The sequence below is a fragment of the Pecten maximus genome, chromosome 1 (genome assembly GCF_902652985.1).
Source record: "Pecten maximus chromosome 1, xPecMax1.1, whole genome shotgun sequence".
Classification (NCBI taxonomy): domain Eukaryota; kingdom Metazoa; phylum Mollusca; class Bivalvia; order Pectinida; family Pectinidae; genus Pecten; species Pecten maximus.
In genome coordinates, this window is record NC_047015.1 from 36,617,636 (window position 1) to 36,640,015 (window position 22,380).

A 22,380-nucleotide genomic window follows, 5' to 3' on the forward strand; every position below is an offset into this window, starting at 1 on the left:
TAACACAGATACATGTAAATGTGAAAATATTGATGTAATTGTATCGCCTAATCAACTATACTGTGTATCCCCGTATGTAACGTAAATATAAACCCAGCTAGTATTGGTCGGTTAGACAGATTCTTCTCAAACTCGTTTGCATGTGTTTGTATTGGTCTAAATATAAAACACTCTCGGCATACCTGTATACGTAGGAGCTACGTAGCGCCAGGTAAATGATTACTGCGCCATTGTATGTAATCAGTCATGCGGCACGCCTAAGGGTCACGGAACACAGTCGACTGGAAACAGGTACAAGCAGTGACTGCCTCGTCTCCATTCTACCTTTCGTTTCGGAACAGGACCTGCCATTCCCTCGCGTTTGTCGGATTGGAAAACACGACCATCATCCAACCATGGGGGACCGAATGTGTGCCAAAGTAATGATGGCACTGGCCACTATAATGTTACCGATTGTGATCGTGTTCATGGCGGTGTCTTTTGCTACAGACTATTGGCTGGTATATACAGTTGACAGGACGATCCTGAAAGCTTCTGACAACGCCTTATACCTTAGTTCTACCACAATTCTTGCTGATGGCAAATACACTCACACCAGAAGGAATGGTCTCTTTAGAGTATGTTACCCTGGCAACGATACACAGTGTAAGTATCAGAGTTGTTCAATAACTAATTTCTTGTAATCGTTTGATGAAATGGATAACCTATGCCCCACCCAGAAACAGTCAAAATGGCGACCATGCGGGCAGATTATGGAACTCGTACATGTACTATTTTGATATCAACAATATCTTGATCAATTTCAAGCTAAAACATAATTTATATACACAGCAAAATGTTGTAGGCACGGGTTGTTGTATATAAATTTTATTTATCATATTTATAAATTGACGGATGTTTACAAAATACTTCAATTCCTTGACTTCACTTCCTGTTTGAAGGAAATGTTATAATATTTTTTTGTAAAAATTAAAATCGGATGATAAATACCGGCTAATGGTCTCCAGTAAAACGTCTTATGACGTGTTTCCCGGGGGTGGGGACTGATTTTGTTTACAGGTGTTCGTCATATTGACCCACCTTCTCACGAGGGCAGCCAGGCGAAACACGTAACATTAAACTGTCATCAGAACTGCTCGCCATAATATCCGACCTATCGTTATGTAGAGCGACATCTGTGTGTAGTAATTGTCTTGGTATATTACAATCAATAAGTTACAATTACCTATTAATATTGTTATTGATGGAATTTGAATTATAATAAGAACTGTCAGCTTTGCGTTATAGATCACCTTGTCAATTTGGCGATTCTTACATTTAGAACTCATTTGTCCCATTTCGATACCCTGTCTGATAGGTACATGTACCTTAATTTCGACAGTTTGACTTTTGGATTGGCAACTCGTTGCCGTTCAGTACGCCGCGATCTCATGTTTGGTTCATTATTGAACCTGTTGCCCTTCAGTGATCTACATGTTTCTGGCCTAAACCCCACGGCTTTGCTTTGTACTTTTGAACGTTTGCTTTTTCAGTGTCCTGTGTTTTAAACATATGTTATTGAAACAAAATGATTGGGGATAGGTTTATGAACTTAGATAAATACCGCTCTAACACAATTAGAAATATACATTTTAAAAGTGAGAAGAGGAACCATTGAAATACTGTCATCACAGGACCTATTCCTAAATTTTAGGTTATTACATATCGATTTATTTGGCGAAAGCATCAGAAAGTTATACTCACAGATTACGATACACTGGCTAGTTACCCCCATCATACAAATTAGGACATGTGCATTTACGTATGTCTTCTGAAAATAAAATACAAATAAAAGGTCATGGCAAGAAATATTGATGAACATGACAGTTGCCATGTGTGTTTTGTTAAAGATGGCCAAGTTCTGAATATCTTATGTTCCCACATACCCCGTCTCCGAATGGAGATTTTCTTGATTTGATACGTCCATCCCTGAATCATTTACAGTTTCTAATATCAAACAAAGCATACTTGCCTGTAATCCTATTGCCCTTTTGAAACATTGTGTTGAGCCCTTACACTAGTCTGTGTTGAGCCCTTACACTAGTCTGTGTTGAGCCCTTACACTAGTCTGTGTTGAGAACTTACACTAGTCTGTGTTGAGTCCTTACACTAGTCTGCGTTGAGCCCTTACACTAGTCTGTGGTTCGTAGATTTGAATTACCACGGATTTGAAGTGCTTATCTAAAATATCTTTGGTTCCCTATAGTTCCTGATGTTTTAGCTACCCGGGACGATGTCCAGAAGAGCTATTACTTTTTAGGTATTTCACATGTATGTTCCTTGTGATGAGACCTTTCCATTGGTAATACATTTGCTGACTTTGACCGTGACCTTTGACCTACTGAAAAACCGATTCTGAATTTCAACTCGATCGGCAAGTAATGTTGTCTTCTAACAACACTTGTTTGTCCGTTTATATTTTAGTTTCATTATGACATGGCAATTTATTTTTAATCCCTATGAGTCGCAGACGTTCACATGGATGCGTGTTTTGCCCCTTGCTCTGCTGTGTTTGCCTCATCGAAATCTTGGTACTGTATCTACATTATGTTCAGCATTGTTCTTCCCTTTGAAAACACTGCTAGTGTAAGTGTCGGTTCTTACAGTTACAATACTGTCAAATCGGGATTTTACAAATTATCATTATCACAAACACGGAAATGACGTCACACTTATGTTAAGGCGTCGGGTGATTTTCCTAAATTCCTTGCCGAATTCATACCACTTTTTAATTCAATGGGCAAATTTGATCCTGGACCTTTTGGCCTGAAACCTATCCTAAAAGTATCTTCTTTCGAATAAAATCCGCCAGCTAGGACAATCTGTGTGTCAGATCTACTGGGGTGTGTAGATGACCCCATTCCTATCTCGGCATACATTACCCACGTAACCCAACCCATGGTACACACCATTATACTTATAGACTGGAACTAGCCATCCGTGACCATGGCCGTCGTCCTGGACCAACTACAACACCACTTCCTGTGAGAGTTTATATCGAGTGAAGTTGACCATATTCAGTTTGGTGAATGTATTCATATTTGCACCCCAACCCACATGGGTATACATGGACAGTGATTTCAGACCAAAAATAATTTATAATTAATTCGCTCGGGACCCCAATAAAAACATGTCATGTGCCTAACTTTGATAAATTGACCACACAATGAACGGTTTCCCCCGGGTACTCCGGTTTCCTTCCACAGTAAGACCCCTCGCGCGCTTCCATTCGGCCTAACAAGCGTGATTAATATAAGTTGATACGACTTGTTTCCCAGTTGCTGTAAAATAAATATAGTTTACATTCACACAATGAACAAGGAAGTATCATCATGGTTTCTTTACCAGTGCTCGTCTTAATTTAAAGTCCTGGCCAATTTTTCTACAAAATTGTCAAGGCCACGTCAGCTGAAGGACTGACATCCTAGTGTAGGAAGTTAGTCTAGCTAACGTGTCAAATACCGATATATATATATTCTAGTTTAAAAAAAACCTCTTCTACAATGTAGATCGTACAATAAATATATATATATCGAATATTTTGAAGCATGGTTAGCTTTATGAATGTTGTAATTTCTTGACTTGGATTTAACCAGGGACATATATAACGTAATATACTTTATATGTACCTGATTTAACCAGGGACATATATAACGTATTCTACCATGTTTGCTATGTAGCGCCAGTTTTGAATGGTTAAAAACCATGTATTATTTTCCAATAACCCACGCTCGTGCCAATAATACACGCTCGTGCCAATAATACACGCTCGTGAGTCACGCCTGTTACAATTTTAAATATCTAATATTCACCCGTTTCTTAAAAGGTTACTATAGCCGAGTGGGCTAATGGGTTAGTCTTTCAATATATTTTTATCACGACGCGAGTTCGAATCCTACGGAGGCCCCCACTTTTTTTTCTTTTCTTTTTTTTATTCTTTTTTTTATCCTTTTTTTTTAATTTTCAAAATCAATGCCATATGATAGATGCTCTTGATCGTAGTACTGTATTGCCTGTATATTTCATCAACAAATAATGCAATACTCAAGAAATAAATTACAAGGTTTTCCCGGGGTTTCTTTGCTGTTTTTCTATTAGAAAGAGGTCGATCTCAGAACTAAACAGTACATGGTAGAATAGAAATAATCAATTTTGACTCGTGTATTGTTGCAGGATATATACAACTCGGACTCGGATATTTTGCAATTTTAATTAATAACTCAGGCCTGCGGCCTTCGTTATTAATTTAATTGCAAAATATCCTCGTCTTCGTTGTATATCCTGCAATAATACACGAATCATCGTTAATTATTTCTTAAATATACTTTATATGTACCTGATTTAACCAGGGACATATATAACGTAATATACTTTATATATACCTGATTTAACGTGCTTGGAAATTTACCTTGCGTAATTATATCTGTATTTCCTGATTAATCGAGTATGTTGAGACTCGATACCATTGAACTCTCATTGCTGTTTGTCGTCGTGATTTTGTTTTCATGACTTAAAGAGCAACGCCCTTAGTGACATGGTCAGTAACTCTACTCGAGTGGACACGTACAAGGACGCTTATAATCTCCGCCTACTGTATGGGCCTTTATCCCTGGACAATTGACTGCCCAACTTGTCTTTAAATAGACTCGGACTCGATAGACGAATGAATTCCTTGAGGGAAGTCGACTTAAAATTGAAGGTTTCAGATGGTCTCGAAGTAAAAAGACACCAGTTGAATATTCTCTGGAAAGGAATGTTCCAGACATTCCAGGCATGCTTATGTTAATAAGACAACACCCTGTACGAGAACGTCATATAGCACGCGACATTACGTCATTTCAAACAAAGTCATTGTATTATGTGTTATCTAGGTCAAATAATATTTTTGAAGTGCATGGTATCACTTTTGTGATACATACGATGGTTTAGAGGATACGTCAAGTGTATCCTGATGTTGTGGCCATACTTTTGTGCCTGTAAAATTTTATTGCAAAATAAGATATTTTATCGTAAGAATCTTGTACGTGAAATTGACACGGTAGGTTTTTGTGTTAAATGAGAAATAGTTGGTTCCACCCAGCCATGTCGTAGATTGTTAATAAATCACATACAGGCCTGTGGATCGTCGAGTGCACAACTCCAAACGTGTACACTTGTACCGGAATCGGCAGATTACTCGTGTGAGAATATAATATAGTCTACACTGAAATGTTCAATATACTACGGAATGTAATACAATATGGCTAAAACATGTTATTAAACAAAGATTGGACGACTGGTATTTATAGAAATGGCAAAGTGAAGTACACACTTACCAAAAACTATATGTTGTAAATGTTTATAAAAATGAAATTACTTAAATATTTCCAGGGATGAAGGTATAGTTTCATTTTGTGATGAAGGTATAGTTTCATTTTAAAATTTAGAACTTCCAATCATAATTCTATTCTTGAAACCGTCAGATGGAACGATATTGATTATAATGAAATCTTGAACATGTCCACACTGACAGCTAAATCAAATTGCTGACGATAATGATTCCCATTTCATCTCCATTTGTATTGTGAATGAGGATAAATTTAAATCGCCCATTTTTAAATGGGCTATAAGTCACCCGTGGAGTGAGACACATATACTTATTTTTCACTATTTTAGTAATCAATTACTGATTGCTATGAAAATATGGGTGAACAACCGTCACCACCATCGTCGTCGCCGTCATCATCAATCATCATCATCAATCATCATCAAACAGTTTCGAGATAGAACAAAATAACCTTATTATATATAACTTATTGACAACACTACTCGGTCTCGAGGCAAGATCTCTGTTCTGTCTTCCATGCTGAGCTTTGTACGTCAAGGACAGAACCCTTGGATCTCGATGGTTCGTAATTAATACAAAGACATCTCTTATACTTATATACAACACAGTAGGCCTCGGTATTGGAATTACTAGAATATTTAGTCTAAATTATACTTAAAAAGGGTGTTTGAACAAAAGGACAGTCGAAACACGACTTGTGTGTATACCTTGAACAAGATGATGATCCCAATTTACACCCGTGTGTTAAGTTGTTAACACCCAGTTACACCACAATGCTTATATTGTTACTTACGTATCCACCCTTATTAGTCATATTAGTATGTAAGCACACCCCTTCTGGGCGTTAGGCCGACCTGTCTAATACCCTAGAAATTATTCATCTTATGTATATATATATATATATACATGTAGTCCATGTGTTGAAGGGAAGGCCGTTTTAATAGCCTATTATTATTTAAATGATGCATCGTTTTTGTTTCGATCTCGCCTACGTACACTTAGTACAGTGACATTAAAACCTAACACGTGTGTTAATACCTCCTGGTTGTGTTTATATATGTATACATGTATGTATCATGTCACGTTAAGAAATTAAACATTTTTAAGAATATGTAGCCATTACGCCCCAAGGCCGCACAGTCGCGCACCTGTTTACCTTGCGTGAAATTTCTAATGCAGATGAAATAGGACTTAAATTGAAAAGTGTAAGCATGTAATTATTACAAATAGGAAGCTCTAATTTTACTACAAAATAAAATGGATCATAAATAAAGACCTTTTAACTTCATCACGTGTAGGACAATAAATTTTTTCCTCATTTTAACCATTTAAAGCATGATTATAAATTATTGATACATTTCCCCAGCAATACAAGCTTCTGTCTCACTCTCTCCTAGACACAAACAATGTCCATGAATGGCTGTGTAGGTCATTAACTCCGGTATAATGGACAAGTATACTCTAATGTATTGACGAATGATGGTAGCCATGTCCAGTTTATATCTGACCAGCGGCTATAGCTATCTAGACATTATCCCTAGCCAAGGCAGGCCCGGTATGTGTCGGACCGCCAAATAATATATACTTCTGTTACTGAGTCTATGAGACAAAAATACGACAAATTATTTGATAATATAGACACACATTAAAATAGTTTCGACTGTTTCTCAGAAATCAATTATCCTTTAATAAACAGAACTATTGGTATTATAGTATATATCAGTATGTTTAGCTGGTTGTTTTACAAACGGAAATTGTCCGTGGTTTCCCGTCATGTTATCGGCAACCATTGGAGAGAATTTCCTGAATGGTGTCAGCCACTTAAGGTTTATCGCATGATAGTGGAATGGATATTTAAAGAAAATGGGTGAAGTTCACCATTTGGTCAAACGTTTGTTTAAAATATACCACAATATGCTATTCTAGTGGCTTGTGCCGGATGTATTTCATCACAGGGCATGAGAACAAATTACACCGATGTAGTTTTGGGCGTCTCCTCATATGTATCATTAGAGTTTTGTGGGTGTAAACCAAAGCACAGTTTAAAAAACACTATCTTAAACGGATTTGCATTCACTGTGTATTGATGTATAGGCATACAAATATCAGTTGTAATTTTTTAACATAAAACTTTTCATACACCGGGACTTCAGACAAGCACTCGTGTAAAATAGAGAAAAATTCAGTTTGACACCGCCCACTAAAGTCTGCGCTAGACCCACAGTTTAAAACCGCGGAGAGATTCGACTTGGTATGTCGGTTAACAGTCCTGTTCTACCGGTCGATCAGAAATTTGTGTAAACACTCGTATTCATGTACTCCAGGGGATCGATTCATACACAATATCGTGTACAAATATGATATGTAGACTGGGGCAGGTTTGCTTCAAATGACGCTTCATAAAAGCCTCGGCCCTTACAGCCTGGATTTACAGTACGTTCTTTATTAGGACGGGGTGCATTCGCTATGAAATGCTCGATGAATAGAAGATCATATAACTTGTATGCAGACACGCATTTGTTGTGTTGTGTTGTGCCTGTCACTTAATACTAAAGAGTGTGATTTGGATACAATACTCCCGTATAACAGCTCCGAACGTCACAGTCTCTACACTAATAATACGCCAGGATATTATCGTTAAGTACACGTCTACGAAAATATTAATGACACCACCCCGAATAATTGGTATCTATGAATACCTTTAGTTCCAATACTAACATCAGTATTAACTGTAGTTTGTGTTTTTACTTGATATGCCTGATCTTCGGATTGGTGTAGGTCTCGGGTCACGGTTTGATTCGACGCTCCCTATCCATGGCGGTTTGTGTTTCTCGGGAAGCTGAGAAACGGACCAGTCTGTGCTGACGTATTAAATTGTGTCCTTGGGCAAGACACTTTTCTCTAATTGATCTGGATTACAAATGACGGACCTCACGTATGTTGTTCAGTGCGGTAATCACCAACTACTACAAGGGGACCCCGCCTCAAAATGTCCCTGGCTGTTCACGAGGCGATAAAACTAACAAAACAAACAAACAAATATAGCATTCCTTGGCTTGTGCAGGCTTGACACTTCTAGACCTTGAAGATACTGACAAAACACAATTCAATACAGAAGTTAGACATTAGAATTAAGAACCAGTGTTTCTTTGGTGATACTTAGGCAATTAAGTGTTGATACTAAAGACGCGACTTTGAATCCCGCAGTGAAATCGTTTACAAGAAGGTACAGTCATTTGAGTTACTCAGTACATTGTGTAAAATAGAGATCCAGGTAATATTTTCTGGGCATTGAGTCATACAGATGCACCAGCTAGACATGTATTAATATATATGACAAGACACAGACGGTCGATTTCCCGTAGGACAGGGAAGGGATTTGAATGTGGCCATAGTTCGTTGACCTAAGGCAGACGTCCCCACGTATAAAATAGCTCGTGTGACAAATTATCTGGGAAAGGTAGTATAACTCTGACTTCCGTAGTTTTAATACCGAGATGAACTTTACAGACGGATGAGCAATAATATGATATCTAAGTAACCGATGTTTATAACGAGTCTAGAGCTTACACGGCGAAAGCAATACGTTCGTTTTGTTCATTTGCATGGATGACGTGAACGTGGCGAGGGAATATTTAGACAAATTAGAAAAACAGACACACCATATCATATTTAACACCTATACTTAAACACTCGTGTGTAATGATATTTCTCTGACAAATGACAAGGGTTTAGGCGATAGCCAAAGACACCATTGGGTTCTCTTAGTAAACTGTATCAGGTCTGTAATTTCCTCAGCGGTACCTCACCTGTCACAATACCTGATAAAAACAGGTAGACAATACACATTCCTTAATGTGACTAATAAATCTTTAATGACAATAGGCATCTGGGCAAATCTTAATGCATTGTTACCTTCCCTTCACTAGAAACAACATTGAATACAGTTACAACTAGCAATGTATGTACATTGACCATAAGTTTATAAGGAAGCGATATCGATATGAATTTCGATGACGACCTGGTAACGATTTACTGGCGCTACAGGCTAATGATTTTAACAGTTGGACCAGGTACGCCCTACGCGTGACACGTCCGGCCGAACACGACATACATGTAGTTGTATTATAATGATGCGTTGACAGATTGGACGTTGATAGGGTTTCAACATGTATTTCTGTCAATGAAGTGTTTCCTGTGATAACAATATCATTGTGTTTTTTGCTTTGATAACGCCCAGGCGCTTAATACGATATGTAGTATACCGTTTATACGAACTTTGAATGTTACAATGTATCCGCATCTCCCACTAAATGATTGTGCGAGGTAACTGACATGAGTGGGACTACAACATGCCCTTGGTTTGAGCCTACACTCGACGCCATGTGATCACATGGAGTGTCCTGAAATCGTGCCCTATCATGAGATTTCTGTGAAATGAGATCTAAACTTAGCCATTAAATGGCCCTTTATGGACACCATTATGACATTTGCCCTTGGTTTGAGCCTACATTTGACATTTGCCGCCGTGAGAACACAACACCTCCGATAAACAAGTAAACAAAACACTTCATACAGGTTCAATGACACGTCGTCACAACTATGCTTGTCCGACATACAGAGACTGTACGTACTTGACCAGATCTGTATGTATGTTTCTTAATAAGTAATAAGGAAAACACCCCTACCTTGTACAGTTAAACTGATTAATATCACAATTCTTATTAATTTACATAATTATAAACTGTTATACCACTATAACAGTGAAATTAGGACTTCGGCTCGACTTAATGACTTTTGTCTACCTCCACCGACTTGTAATTCCGACGGCGATCAAAATAAGCTTAATTGACAAGCCCCTTCATATCTTAGGTGATTGATTGTTATGACGTATGTGTCGACTTATAATTATCCTCGGAACCCATCGTATAATACAAATAAAGAATAGGATACTTGGTATGGAGAAGATTGTTTTAAATAGTGAGATCGATATAAAAATGATTATGAAGTCGTGTGACTGTCGACACAGGACACACTTTTTCTGCAAACATTTTTTTTTACATTTGAACGCAACACTACAATTTCAATGAACTACCTGAAGTGATGTAGGACGTGTTTGATAAGAGTTGTCTCCCTTTTGTCTTTTTCAGTCTTGGATGGAGCTACCAACTTGTTGGACCAGCACTGCTTCCATATTTCATACGAAATGCCAGAGAGGACGAATTCGTACACTGAGAACTATATCACCAGAATCCGTACGTATAAATTATTGTTTAAATCCAAGGACTGTGTTAAATTTTGACGATTACGCGTGGGGGGTTATTTGATCTTGCTCACATCTGAAAGTTAAGGACATTATTCACCATCAGATGTATTAAGTCCCAATCGTGTTGTCTTCTTATTTACTTGTTGATTGCGAATGTTTAGCTTGTCTGCTTTCAGGATAAACATTGCGCCGACAGAGTTGTCCGAATGATTCTATCTATCCACCTAAAGCAGATAAATACTCGGAATCATTCGGACTAGACGCCGAGTAGTGAACTGTTTCAGTTGAGCCTTATCTGCCTGACGCTTAAGATACCGACTTCAACACGAAGTTGACGGATAACATTCTGGAAAACCAAACTAGCCGTAACTGACCAGTTATGACGTATTGTTGTCCCATACCTTAGTGATATGTGTATTTCATTATAATTGACAGATCTCATCCGATGTTGGTTGGCCTTTTTCATCCTGGCGCTGGTGTCCTTCCTGACGGCATTTGTATTTGGACTGATCCTTATCTGTGTGATACGTCACAAGGCTCGCTGGGCCTACCTGGCTTCCCTCTTTGCCTTTATAGCAGGTAAGTCAGGAGATGTTTACCCAGTTGTGTCCCTTTATTACAGAAATCAGAATATTGGATTTAGTTCTCGATTCTCAGTGTATGTTATAGTTTTAAAGGTGTCAATTCGGATTACAGTCTACATATTTCTTACGCTGGACTCATGTTAAGCCTTAGTTGTATATATGACTGCGTTTTCATTTCCTAGCATTTTCCTGTGCTGCATCAATTGCTTTCTTCCATGGTGCCGAATACATGGAGAAGAACAAGATCTCGGACGCTTCAGCCCATTTCCCCTTCACATGGACAGCTGTAAGTCATTTGACTGACTAGCACATTTGTTATTAAGGTTGTTTGAACATCATTTCAGTGTTATTAGAAAATAAAAATGATAATCAGCCGTTTGTCAGATTTCCAATATGGTTAATGGTAGTAGTTACGGAAACCTGTTATATAACGATTGATACAGTATGTTCTCTCTGGCAAATCCACACTTCCATAGCAGGTCAGACATTGCTATAATAATGCTAATAAAAAAGATAAAAGATTTGATATTTTTATAATTCTTTTATTAATATTACAGCCCTTGACGAATGCCACAAGTCGCTCCTACGGATACTCCTACATCTTAGGTTGGGTTGGCGCTGTCCTGGCTGGCCTTACCGCGAGCTTCTACGCAATCGCTGGATGCCACTTTGACGATCTTTCTTACGAAAAGAAAGAGCCAGTCGCCAAGGATGTCTACGTTCAGCCTGAGGCTGGATATTATCCTTCCTACAACTATGGTTACTCTGGATACGGCGCAGAGATGTATGCCCAACAACCTTACATGGTCCAACAACCTCGTTATCTACCAGTGACCTATGGCGAACCCTACTGGGGAGGCAAATAGAAACTGCAACAAAAATCAGCTTTGGGCTAAATGGTGATCCAGACAGCTAGACCTCTTTTGGAAGCTAGTTGCTGTAGCGTTTCCTCAATTTATTATCATAATCCAAAACAAAAACTTATCATGGATGCTTCCACAGTTGCATAATGTCTAAAACGTGTCAAGACTTTTTAAACAGGGATGTGATCTGTGATTGCTAAGATCAGTTACTTTATATGACTTATCGTTGAGGTTGAGTCAAAGTCCCAGTATTCCTGTTGTACTTGTTTTCAGATGGTAGAATTAGAAAATTTATATATAAATAGTGTTCATCTTCATCTCATTAGATACTCATTCAGCAAGAACGGTTGTATCAATGTGCTTGTAAGAGATATGTGTGTTTGCATACACCAAATTTCATAAAAAAAGTTGTAAATTCCAGTAAATATTTCAAAGAAATATCAAACTTACAAATATGTATGTATTACATAACTTATCACATGGCTCTCCATGTTGTGGTCTCAATTACTGCCAAAATGTTACCATATTCACTATAAGAGATGATGCGATCCAGAAATAGATACAACAGAACCGGAAGTACCCTTTCTATTTACGCAACCATGTTCATTGCACCAAGTCTCGCTATATTCACTGTACATATCCTTATAGAATTGTGTATACTTTATATTATGTTTTTATATATATATTATACAAAAATATGTATGTATACTGTGGAGTTCTCTTTGCAATGTAGATTATTAAAATCTGCCGCCATCTTACAGTGACATTGTTATTACCCCCCTTGGTTTATCATTCAATAGAAGGAGTACTTACAATGGACCAGTTATGATCAGGAAAAAGAATTTAGTTTTAATTTTGAGTAGTACCGCTTTGATATTATAAAAAAAACTTTTAAGGGAAATATTTAAAAAGAAATATCATTTGTAAAGAGTTTGAGAGGAAGATTCAGCGTCCCAAATCCAATACCTGCATATTGTTTTGACTCATTTTGTTTATGAATACTCTCATTCTGAGCAATTATAACATTATTGCATTAAAATATTATAATGCTTGAAATTGAATGCCTTCTTGAGAATATTACATCGACAAATGAAATAGCTAAGTTGTAGATACTCCTCATCTTAAGTTTTCAGCGATAATAGTAGCTATATAGCCATAAGGATATAGTTGATGGAAGTTAATGGCCATCTGTGGTTAGATTAGCGGCGGGAGTAAATGTGTTATCACTAGGAAATGATTAACATGTACTAGAAAACTCGCATTGTTTAAGAATCAACAAGGGGCAATATTGATTAACATTTGACTAACAAGTTTAAAACATATTCATCATGTTGTATGAATGAAAAATGTCCGTTTTACAATATATATACTTTGTAAAAATGTTGGTGTTCAGTTTCTTTTTTTAATCCGGATAGTTTGAAATAAACGTTTTTTTATCAGGGAAATGTGTGTAAAGATGACATTCACAAGTGGAAATTTTAACCAAATATAAATAATGCTTGTTTATTATAATATCTTCTATGTCTTTACCTTGTAGATTATCATATACTATAATCAAGTTCCTTGCCGATTGGAATATATTTCAGGTATATTAGATTTGCTTCTGTGTAATTGTTTATATTTTCTGTGTAATTGTTTATATTTTCAAAGAGTTCTGCGTTTGGTATGCAATCCACAATACCAGAAATAACCTTCAGCCAACGATAGCACGTGTAACGATCAAGATTAATAATTATGTTTTTTTCCGTCAAAGGGAGACAATCCAAACCTTTATGTACGTGCAAGCTGTATAGTGGGACGCTGTTTATAAATATTTCCTTGTACGTCATTACTTAATTAAGGTATCGAAACCATGATTAACAAGTAACCCATCTGTGTCTTGAATTAATACTACCTTTGCACTACCAAAGGAACCGTTATTGCCAATAGAAATGGTCAAAGATCGCGAAACATCATAGATTTAAATTTCAGGACATTCGATACATTCTGTATTTTTACATGTTTATTTGGCTTTGACTTTAAACATATTTTATTGCCAAAATAGAGACAAAGAATTAGGCACAAGTTTTATCAACAAGTTATAGACGCTCTCTCCCATCACAAAAACACAGTACATGAAAACATTTAGATAGGCATAAACATATGAAATATTTAACATGTTTATTTGGTTAGTGTAGTAAAATAAAACGTAAAAAATACCAATCATTAGTATAGTGGGCAACGTTAATTGTGTATAAATCTTCGTCGTTCTCGTGGTTGCCATGGAACCAAAAATATACATACACTGGATATTGTCTGTGCTATTGTTAAGGGTTACCCACAAAATAATTTGTAAGATCTAAACCACAAAAGTTTGTAACCACAAAAATAATTTGAAAGATCTAAACCACGAAAGTGTGTACCCGTGAAATAATTTGAAAAATGTAAACCACGAAAGTTTGTACCCACAAAATAATTTGAAAGATCTAAACCACAAACATTTCATGTTATACAGCATTCGAAACTACCAGTGTATAGGAGATAGTTGGCACTATTTTTCAGTCGCTGATGAAATATATATATATCCAATGTGTTTCTAGTTCCTACCGCACTTAATAATTTCAAAACACGGAACAGTTTCACAACGTCTGACAACACTGCAATAGTTATCTGTATCTACAACAATATACACTGTTTCTGTTTCGTTATATAATTTTTTTGGCAAAATAGTGACAAGATGATTCGACAGAAGTTGTAAAAAATTAAAGCTGAAGTTTATCATTTTTACATATTTCGGAATATTTCATGGAACTTTTCCCAGGAAACATTTTTATTACTAGGAGTTAGGGTATGATAATTACTTTGGCATTTAAGTCATTTATTGATATTTTGAAAGCAAAGCCTCTACAAACATTAAATATGTCGTTTAAAGAAGAAAAAGTTGTCATAAATAATACAAAATCGGGTACTTAAATATTACTGCTCTCGTGTATTGTCGGCTACTTCCATGAAAATTACTGTATAATGTCAATTTTCTTATAATGTTAAGAATATGCTGGTGCCATTTGGCATACGGGCACGACATTTCATTTTCGTTTGAATCATGTCACCTCATAATATGCACTACAGATCAGGCCATGTGGAATAATCAAAATTTAAATTGAATACACAAGAATACTGTTGAATACACAAAAGATAAATCTATGTTGAATACACATACGGTGATAAACAATACAATATCGCACATAAAAAATGTAATGTTAAATGTACAAAACGTAATACTGAATATACACAATGTAGTGTTGAAGAGGCAAAGCTTAATTTGATCGAGTGGTAAATAAATATTAAGTAGTGTTGAATGCATTGTAATACAGTACAATACAAATGACCAAACTATCTGTTGAAAAAAGTTGCCTTTGACTGGAAAGTGATGTTTTGGTACAATACAACCCTCTTATACAAACTATGAAATAATGTTTCTCAACTAGTCCTCATGAAGTATCCGATTAGTGATCATGCTCCGAATGTCCAGGAAGGTAACACATATACTTCATTGACTGTATCACCACTAATGACGAGGTACTAGACCTAATACCTGGCGTACAGGTAAAACCATGCACGTGCATACCTTCAGTGAGCCTTGTGATGACTTTGTGCTCAGGTGTAATCTACATCGAATTCTTTCCATCTAGATTTCTCTATGCACGCTGTACGAGTACTTGTAGAGAACGGGTATGTACCACAGGCGCTTGCATAGAAAATGTGATTTTCAAATTGTTTTTAATGTGACAGTGGTATGTGTACTCTTATAACATACAACGCTGGAAACCCCCTTCGTCACGAGCGAAACGACACCCCATCATACTTCAATCAACTAAAACCACATTTATTCAAACTGACACGGCGGATACTATATACGATCGCCATCAAGAAGCATTCATCTTTAACTTACATGTACATGTAGCTATAGAGGACGGGTATGTACATGAAGCTATAGAGTACGGGTATGTACATGTAGCTATAGAGGACGGGTATGTACATGGACCTATAGAGGACGGACACGTACATGGACCTATAGAGGACGGGTATGTACATGTAGCTATAGAGGACGGGTATGTACATGTAGCTATAGAGGACGGGTATGTACATGGACCTATAGAGGACGGGTATGTACATGTAGCTATAGAGGACGGGTATGTACATGTAGCTATAGAGGAGGGTATGTACATGCAGCTGCAGAGGACGGGTATGTACATGTAGCTATAGAGGACGGGTATGTACATGGACCTATAGAGGACGGATATGTAAATGTTGCTATAGAGGACGGGTATGTACATGTAGCAATAGAGGACGGGTATGTACATGTAGCAATAGAGGACGGGTATGTACATGTAGCTATAGAGGACGGGTATGTCCATGTAGCTATAGAGGACGGGTATGTACATGTAGCAATAGAGGACGGGTATGTCCATGTAGCTATAGAGGACGGGTATGTACATGTAGCAATAGAGGACGGGTATGTACATGTAGCAATAGAGGACGGGTATGTACATGTAGCTATAGAGGACGGGTATGTCCATGTAGCTATAGAGGACGGGTATGTACATGTAGCAATAGAGGACGGGTATGTACGTGTAGCTATAGAGGACGGGTATGTACATGTAGCTATAGAGGACGGGTATGTACATGTAGCTATAGAGGACGGGTATGTACATGTAGCTATAGAGGACGGGTATGTACATGCAGCTATAGAGGACGGGTATGTCCATGTAGCTATAGAGGATGGGTATGTACATGTAGCTATAGAGGACGGGTATGTACATGTAGCTACAGAGGACGGGTATGTACATGTAGCTATAGAGGACGGGTATGTACTTTTAGCTATAGAGGACGGGTATGTACATGTAGCTATAGAGGACGGGTATGTACATGTAGCTATAGAGGACGAGTATGTACGTGTAGCTATAGAGGACGGGTATGTACATGTAGCTATAGAGGACGGGTATGTACATGTAGCTATAGTAGATGCGTATGTACATGTAGCTATAGAGGACGGGTATGTACATGTAGCTATAGAGGACGGGTATGTACATGTAGCTATAGAGGACGGGTATGTACATGTAGCTATAGAGGACGGGTATGTACATGTAGCTATAGAGGACGGGTATGAACATGTAGCTATAGAGGACGGGTATGTACATGTAGCTATAGTAGATGGGTATGTACATGTAGCTATAGAGGACGGGTATGTACTTTTAGCTATAGAGGACGGGTATGTACATGAAGCTATAGAGGACGGGTATGTACTTGTAGCTATAGAGGACGAGTATGTACGTGTAGCTATAGAGGACGGGTATGTACATGTAGCTATAGAGGACGGGTATGTACATGTAGCTATAGTAGATGCGTATGTACATGTAGCTATAGAGGACGGGTATGAACATGTAGCTATAGAGGACGGGTATGTACATGTAGCTATAGTAGATGGGTATGTACATGTAGCTATAGAGGACGGGTATGAACATGTAGCTATAGAGTACGGGTATGTACATGTAGCTATAGAGGACGGGTATGTACATGAAGCTATAGAGGACGGGTATGTCCATGTAGCTATAGAGGACGGGTATGAAAATGTAGCTACAGAGGACGGGTATGTACATGTAGCTATAGAGGACGGGTATGTACTTTTAGCTATAGAGGACGGGTATGTACATGAAGCTATAGAGGACGGGTATGTACATGAAGCTATAGAGGACGGGTATGTACATGAAGCTATAGAGGACGGGTATGTACATGTAGCTTAAGGACGGGCACGTACATGTAGCTATAGAGGACGGGTATGTACTTTTAGCTATAGAGGACGGGTATGTACATGAAGCTATAGAGGACGGGTATGTACATGAAGCTATAGAGGACGGGTATGTACATGTAGCTATAGAAGACGGGTATGTACATGTAGCTTAAGGACGGGCACGTACATGTAGCTATAGAGGACGGGTATGTACATGTAGTTGTAGGAAAGGAAGGAGGGTGGGTCTGTACATGTACAGTATAGCTTGAGGATGGGCAGGTACATGTAGGTAGAGGATACATAATTTGTAATATTGAAAACTCTGTCGTGTCCAAACAATATCAGATTTCAATATGACATCTTTCAACAGTGTTCCAAATCACCTAAAGCTGCAAGTTCACACTTTTCCATAAGCGAATGAAAGCGGACCACATGTGGATGATGACTTGTATACAGATTCTGTCTTTGAATGGTTACAGTTTTGAATTCGAATTTGGCGCCATGATATGTCGTAATAAATATACACATAATATATGTACTTTATTACCAGCTCGGATTGTCCATAATTTGAAGAAGCTATCTTTCAGCTCGTTGCAAAACTCCATTGTTCAGAAAGATAGTTCAAACAAACGGATAGGATTTTGTAGTACTGTATAAAAACTTTGTCCATCCCATTTTGCTCATTAACTGTGATATTGTTATTTCCACCTTTTAAAATGTTGAAGATCGCAGTATTTATTATAGTTTAGGAACTCTTTATAAGCCATACAATTATCACACATTTCAACAGCGATAATTGTTTGGTACGATAAGAAATGTCTTGGATGGTCTGTTAGACCTAATTTCACGGTTTTCCTGTTACGTCTTCACACAATGCTTCTCACAGTTTATACACACTGTCGCATTCGTCATCTGTACCTCTAATCTATATTTTTTTTACAACGAGAGCACGTGAACGTATGTCTCTTAACGTAGGTGCTAAAACGTTAGATATGTCGATGTCGATAACAGGCTTAAGTCTACATATGTGGGTTGTACTGATCCGAGACTAACTCAAAATTTAAAACATGGATAATTCCCCCATGATACTAATCCTGAATCATCGTCCTTATACATCCGATACATCAGCTTACATCGTGTACACCAGCAGTATCTAGGTTTATAAGATTGCTCATCCGTCTGAGATCCTTCAGCCTTTCCATCACTAAACTCTGCCATAACTTCCGGTTCCGGTGTACGTGGCGGAAGTGTTATCTCCGACGTCACAGAATCCTGTCTGTTTAGACGCGGCATGTTATTACCCTCTTTCTCCATTTCCTCTTCGTATATTTCACTCACAACAGGAGAAACCTCCGGAGTTTGACATTGTGGCAACTCCTCAAAGTCTACCCCATCATTCCCTTTACCCATAGATACTTCACCGTGTAGCATCCTGTCTTCACTACTTTTACTCTGATATGTGTTTGTACGGTCAGAGATCTCAGTAGGGAAGTTTTTATCGTCACCATAAGGATTGCTTGGACGTTGAAGACACAAATTGCTTTGATGCTCAAACGGATTTTTAATAGGTCTTGCTGCAGCAATTCGTCGAATGTTTCCAGGAATTTGATGACAGAAGGACTGCTCTGAAAACCCTGTCAGATTGGAAAACATGTTTGTATCCGGAAGTGACATTCTTCTGGTTTTACGCCTGACTCCATCGAAACTATTTGTAGGCTGACTACATGCTACCTCCGGTGCCATTGCTTCACTGACTTGAGACATTTTTCTCGTTTTGTGTTGGAATGTTTCAAAATTTGCCGCTTGCTGAATAACTGACACATCATGGGTCACTCCTTCATTGTCTTGTGACATGGAATGTGTAAGCATGTTAACAGGCAGAGACATCTTTCGTCTAAGTTTTGGTCTCTCTATTTCCTTGTCGGAACAATTTTGTGATTGTGTCTGGTTTGCTATCAAAGAAGCCTTGCGGGCTCTTCGCGAGAATGGTCCGAAGTTCTCAACTTGCTCGACTGGTTTTACTTCTAAGTTCCTTCCCTTTAGGACACTAAAGGGGTCCACACTTAAGGGACCTAGAGTTGCAGAAACAGCGGAAAATGAACTTCTTCTTGCAGACTTTGCCAATTTTTCCCGTATTTCTTTCTGAATTAGTGTTGGCTTCATTTCTCGTCCATATGAAGGCGACATCTGTCTGTCAATTTGCTGTTGTACACTGAGATTGAACGAGTGGACACTCGAGGAATTTTCGTCGCGGCGAGATTGTTCGGATATCTCGTTGCTATAGATATCCGACAGTGACAATGACCTCTTTCTCTGAGGCTTGACCAGATCTGCATCAGATGTCTCAGGACCTATTCAAATATAAGTAGTTAATGTTTTATTCCATAAATACGTACGTAATACGTGTATATGTAATTAGTCTTACGAAATATTTGGATATTTGTCTGGTTCATGTGATTTTCATCCGAGATACATGCATATATATTTCGGGAAACAAACTGAACAAAATGCAGGTACATGTAGTTAAATCAGATATCTGTATTTGTAACAACTGAAGACAAACTGCGTTCCCTCGAAACACATATGAAACTGCTAATTTTATTACACGAGGAATAATAGTAAACTAGCTCATACACATTTAATGATATTAGCATTTATACTGTATGTAACTCTTTAGATATCGATTACGGATCAAAGTTATGTGTATACAACACCAGGATTTGAGAGATGCAGTTTTGTGTATACAACACAGGGATTTGAGAGATGCAGTTTTGTGTATACAGCACAGGGATTTGAGAGATTCAGTTTTGTGAAGATCACAAGGAATTTTTTATTGTTGACATCACGATCTCATTGGGACAATCGTTTTCCTTTGTGACCTGTGTCTGTAATATGTCTGTTTAGAGAATGTCACATTACACATAATTCACGATGAACTTCAGAAGAAATTTATTTTTACTTTTCGGGGCGCCTGGTTTCATAACTACTTTCAATGGTCTTCGCTACAATTTGTCTTTTGATAATAGTTTTGGCCTTTTTAACATGCATCTGAGAATGAGGCGCGGATCGCTTACAAGTCGACAGGATAGCCTTCAAAAATGTTAACATCTATTTCGCTGTTTTGTCTTAATTGACGGAGAATAGTTCCAAGGTTTATAATCCAAAATCGTTATGTAAAGGTTTTGTGGAGGTGCTGTAATGAGTAGTGTGGTTTTGGTCTGTAGGAGATGTTTGTATGGGTGTAGGTCCTTTATGAGTATACCCTGTGTATCTCTATGGTACCTTTCACTTTACTTCTTGAGCGGGGAGGTTATAACCATCAGGCATATCGGTAAAACATCGAGCACTGTCTTCTCATCGTGAAAGGAAATACTTTGCAATGCGGTCATGATGTCGACCAAAAGCCTTCATCATGGTCGTGATAAATCATACCATCGAAACCCTTACTTTCCGTCACAATTTCTTTGATAGAGTATTTACAAATGAGATTATGTCGACAATAACAAAGTGTTTTACCACAATTTTCTTTTTATTCTATACATCCTTTTAAAGAGCAGTAATATCAGAAATGTTAGTTCAGTATCATTTAATTGTTATGGATTTATCGAGTTTCACTTGCCCGACACGGACAAGGCGGACTTACCTGTTATTTGTACCGTCACAGTTTCACTGGCTGGGGATCCGAGATTACCATAAGCAAATGGCGGGCGATATATTTTCTGTCCATCTTTATTTACGGGGACGTCCTGGTTCGTTCTTTCATGCATCTGCTTCCATGGCCGTAACGTCGTGCTATCATCTTTGGCTTGTATGGATATTCGTCGCTGTTGTAAACGTGGTGATACTGGGATATGCATCATGATATCGTCTGAATCTTGAATGGACTTTCTTCGAAGCCCTTGTCTTATATTTCCATCATGGTCTTGAATGGATTTCCTTTTGTGTTGTAAACATGGATATCCATGTGTGTATGCTTTAGTATCATTATAATCTTCAATTGACATAGTTTTCGGTCGCACTAGTAGAGACAAGGTTGTTTGTGTCTTTAGATCAGCGTCTTGAAATGATTTTCGTCTATGTCGTAAAAGCGGAGGCAATGGTGCTGGACTATTTTCGTCGGCATCTTGAAAAGACGGTATCCTTCTTCCTAAGGAAGGAGACATTGACAGTTGATTATTCATATCGGCATCTTGAATGGATTTTCTCCTTTGTCGTACACGTGGAGACATATGTAGTTGACTATTCACATCGGCATCTTGAATGGATTTTCTCCTTTGTCGTACACGTGGGGACATAGATAGTTGACTATTCATATCGGCATCTTGAATGGATTTTCTCCTTTGTCGTACACGTGGGGACATAGGTAGTTGACTATTCACATCGGCATCTTGAATGGATTTTCTCCTTTGTCGTACACGTGGAGACATATGTAGTTGACTATTCACATCGGCATCTTGAATGGATTTTCTCCTTTGTCGTACACATGGAGACATAGGTAGTTGACTATTCACATCGGCATCTTGAATGGAGTT

The 22,380-nt window shown here is 37.9% G+C and overlaps 1 protein-coding gene across 1 annotated transcript; it reads left to right on the forward strand.

Annotated features, from left to right (window-relative positions):
• The first annotated feature begins 200 nt into the window (after nucleotides 1-200).
• Nucleotides 201-13,459, forward strand: LOC117332190. Its single transcript, XM_033891077.1, has 5 exons — nucleotides 201-645; nucleotides 10,516-10,620; nucleotides 11,067-11,210; nucleotides 11,398-11,501; nucleotides 11,773-13,459. The coding sequence occupies exons 1-5, from the start codon at nucleotides 216-218 to the stop codon at nucleotides 12,079-12,081; spliced, it is 1,092 nt and encodes a 363-aa protein (XP_033746968.1). The 5' UTR covers nucleotides 201-215; the 3' UTR covers nucleotides 12,082-13,459.
• Nucleotides 13,460-22,380: the final 8,921 nt, after the last annotated feature.

What these genes read in the sequence shown, in the direction of transcription:
- LOC117332190 (XM_033891077.1), top strand. Translation starts at nt 216, where the DNA reads ATGATTACTGCGCCATTGTATGTAATCAGTCATGCGGCACGCCTAAGG. An exon ending in CCCTGGCAACGATACACAGT is followed by an intron (nt 646 to 10,515) that starts GTAAGTATCAGA and finishes TGTCTTTTTCAG; the next exon opens with TCTTGGATGGAGCTACCAAC. An exon ending in TCCCCTTCACATGGACAGCT is followed by an intron (nt 11,502 to 11,772) that starts GTAAGTCATTTG and finishes TTAATATTACAG; the next exon opens with CCCTTGACGAATGCCACAAG.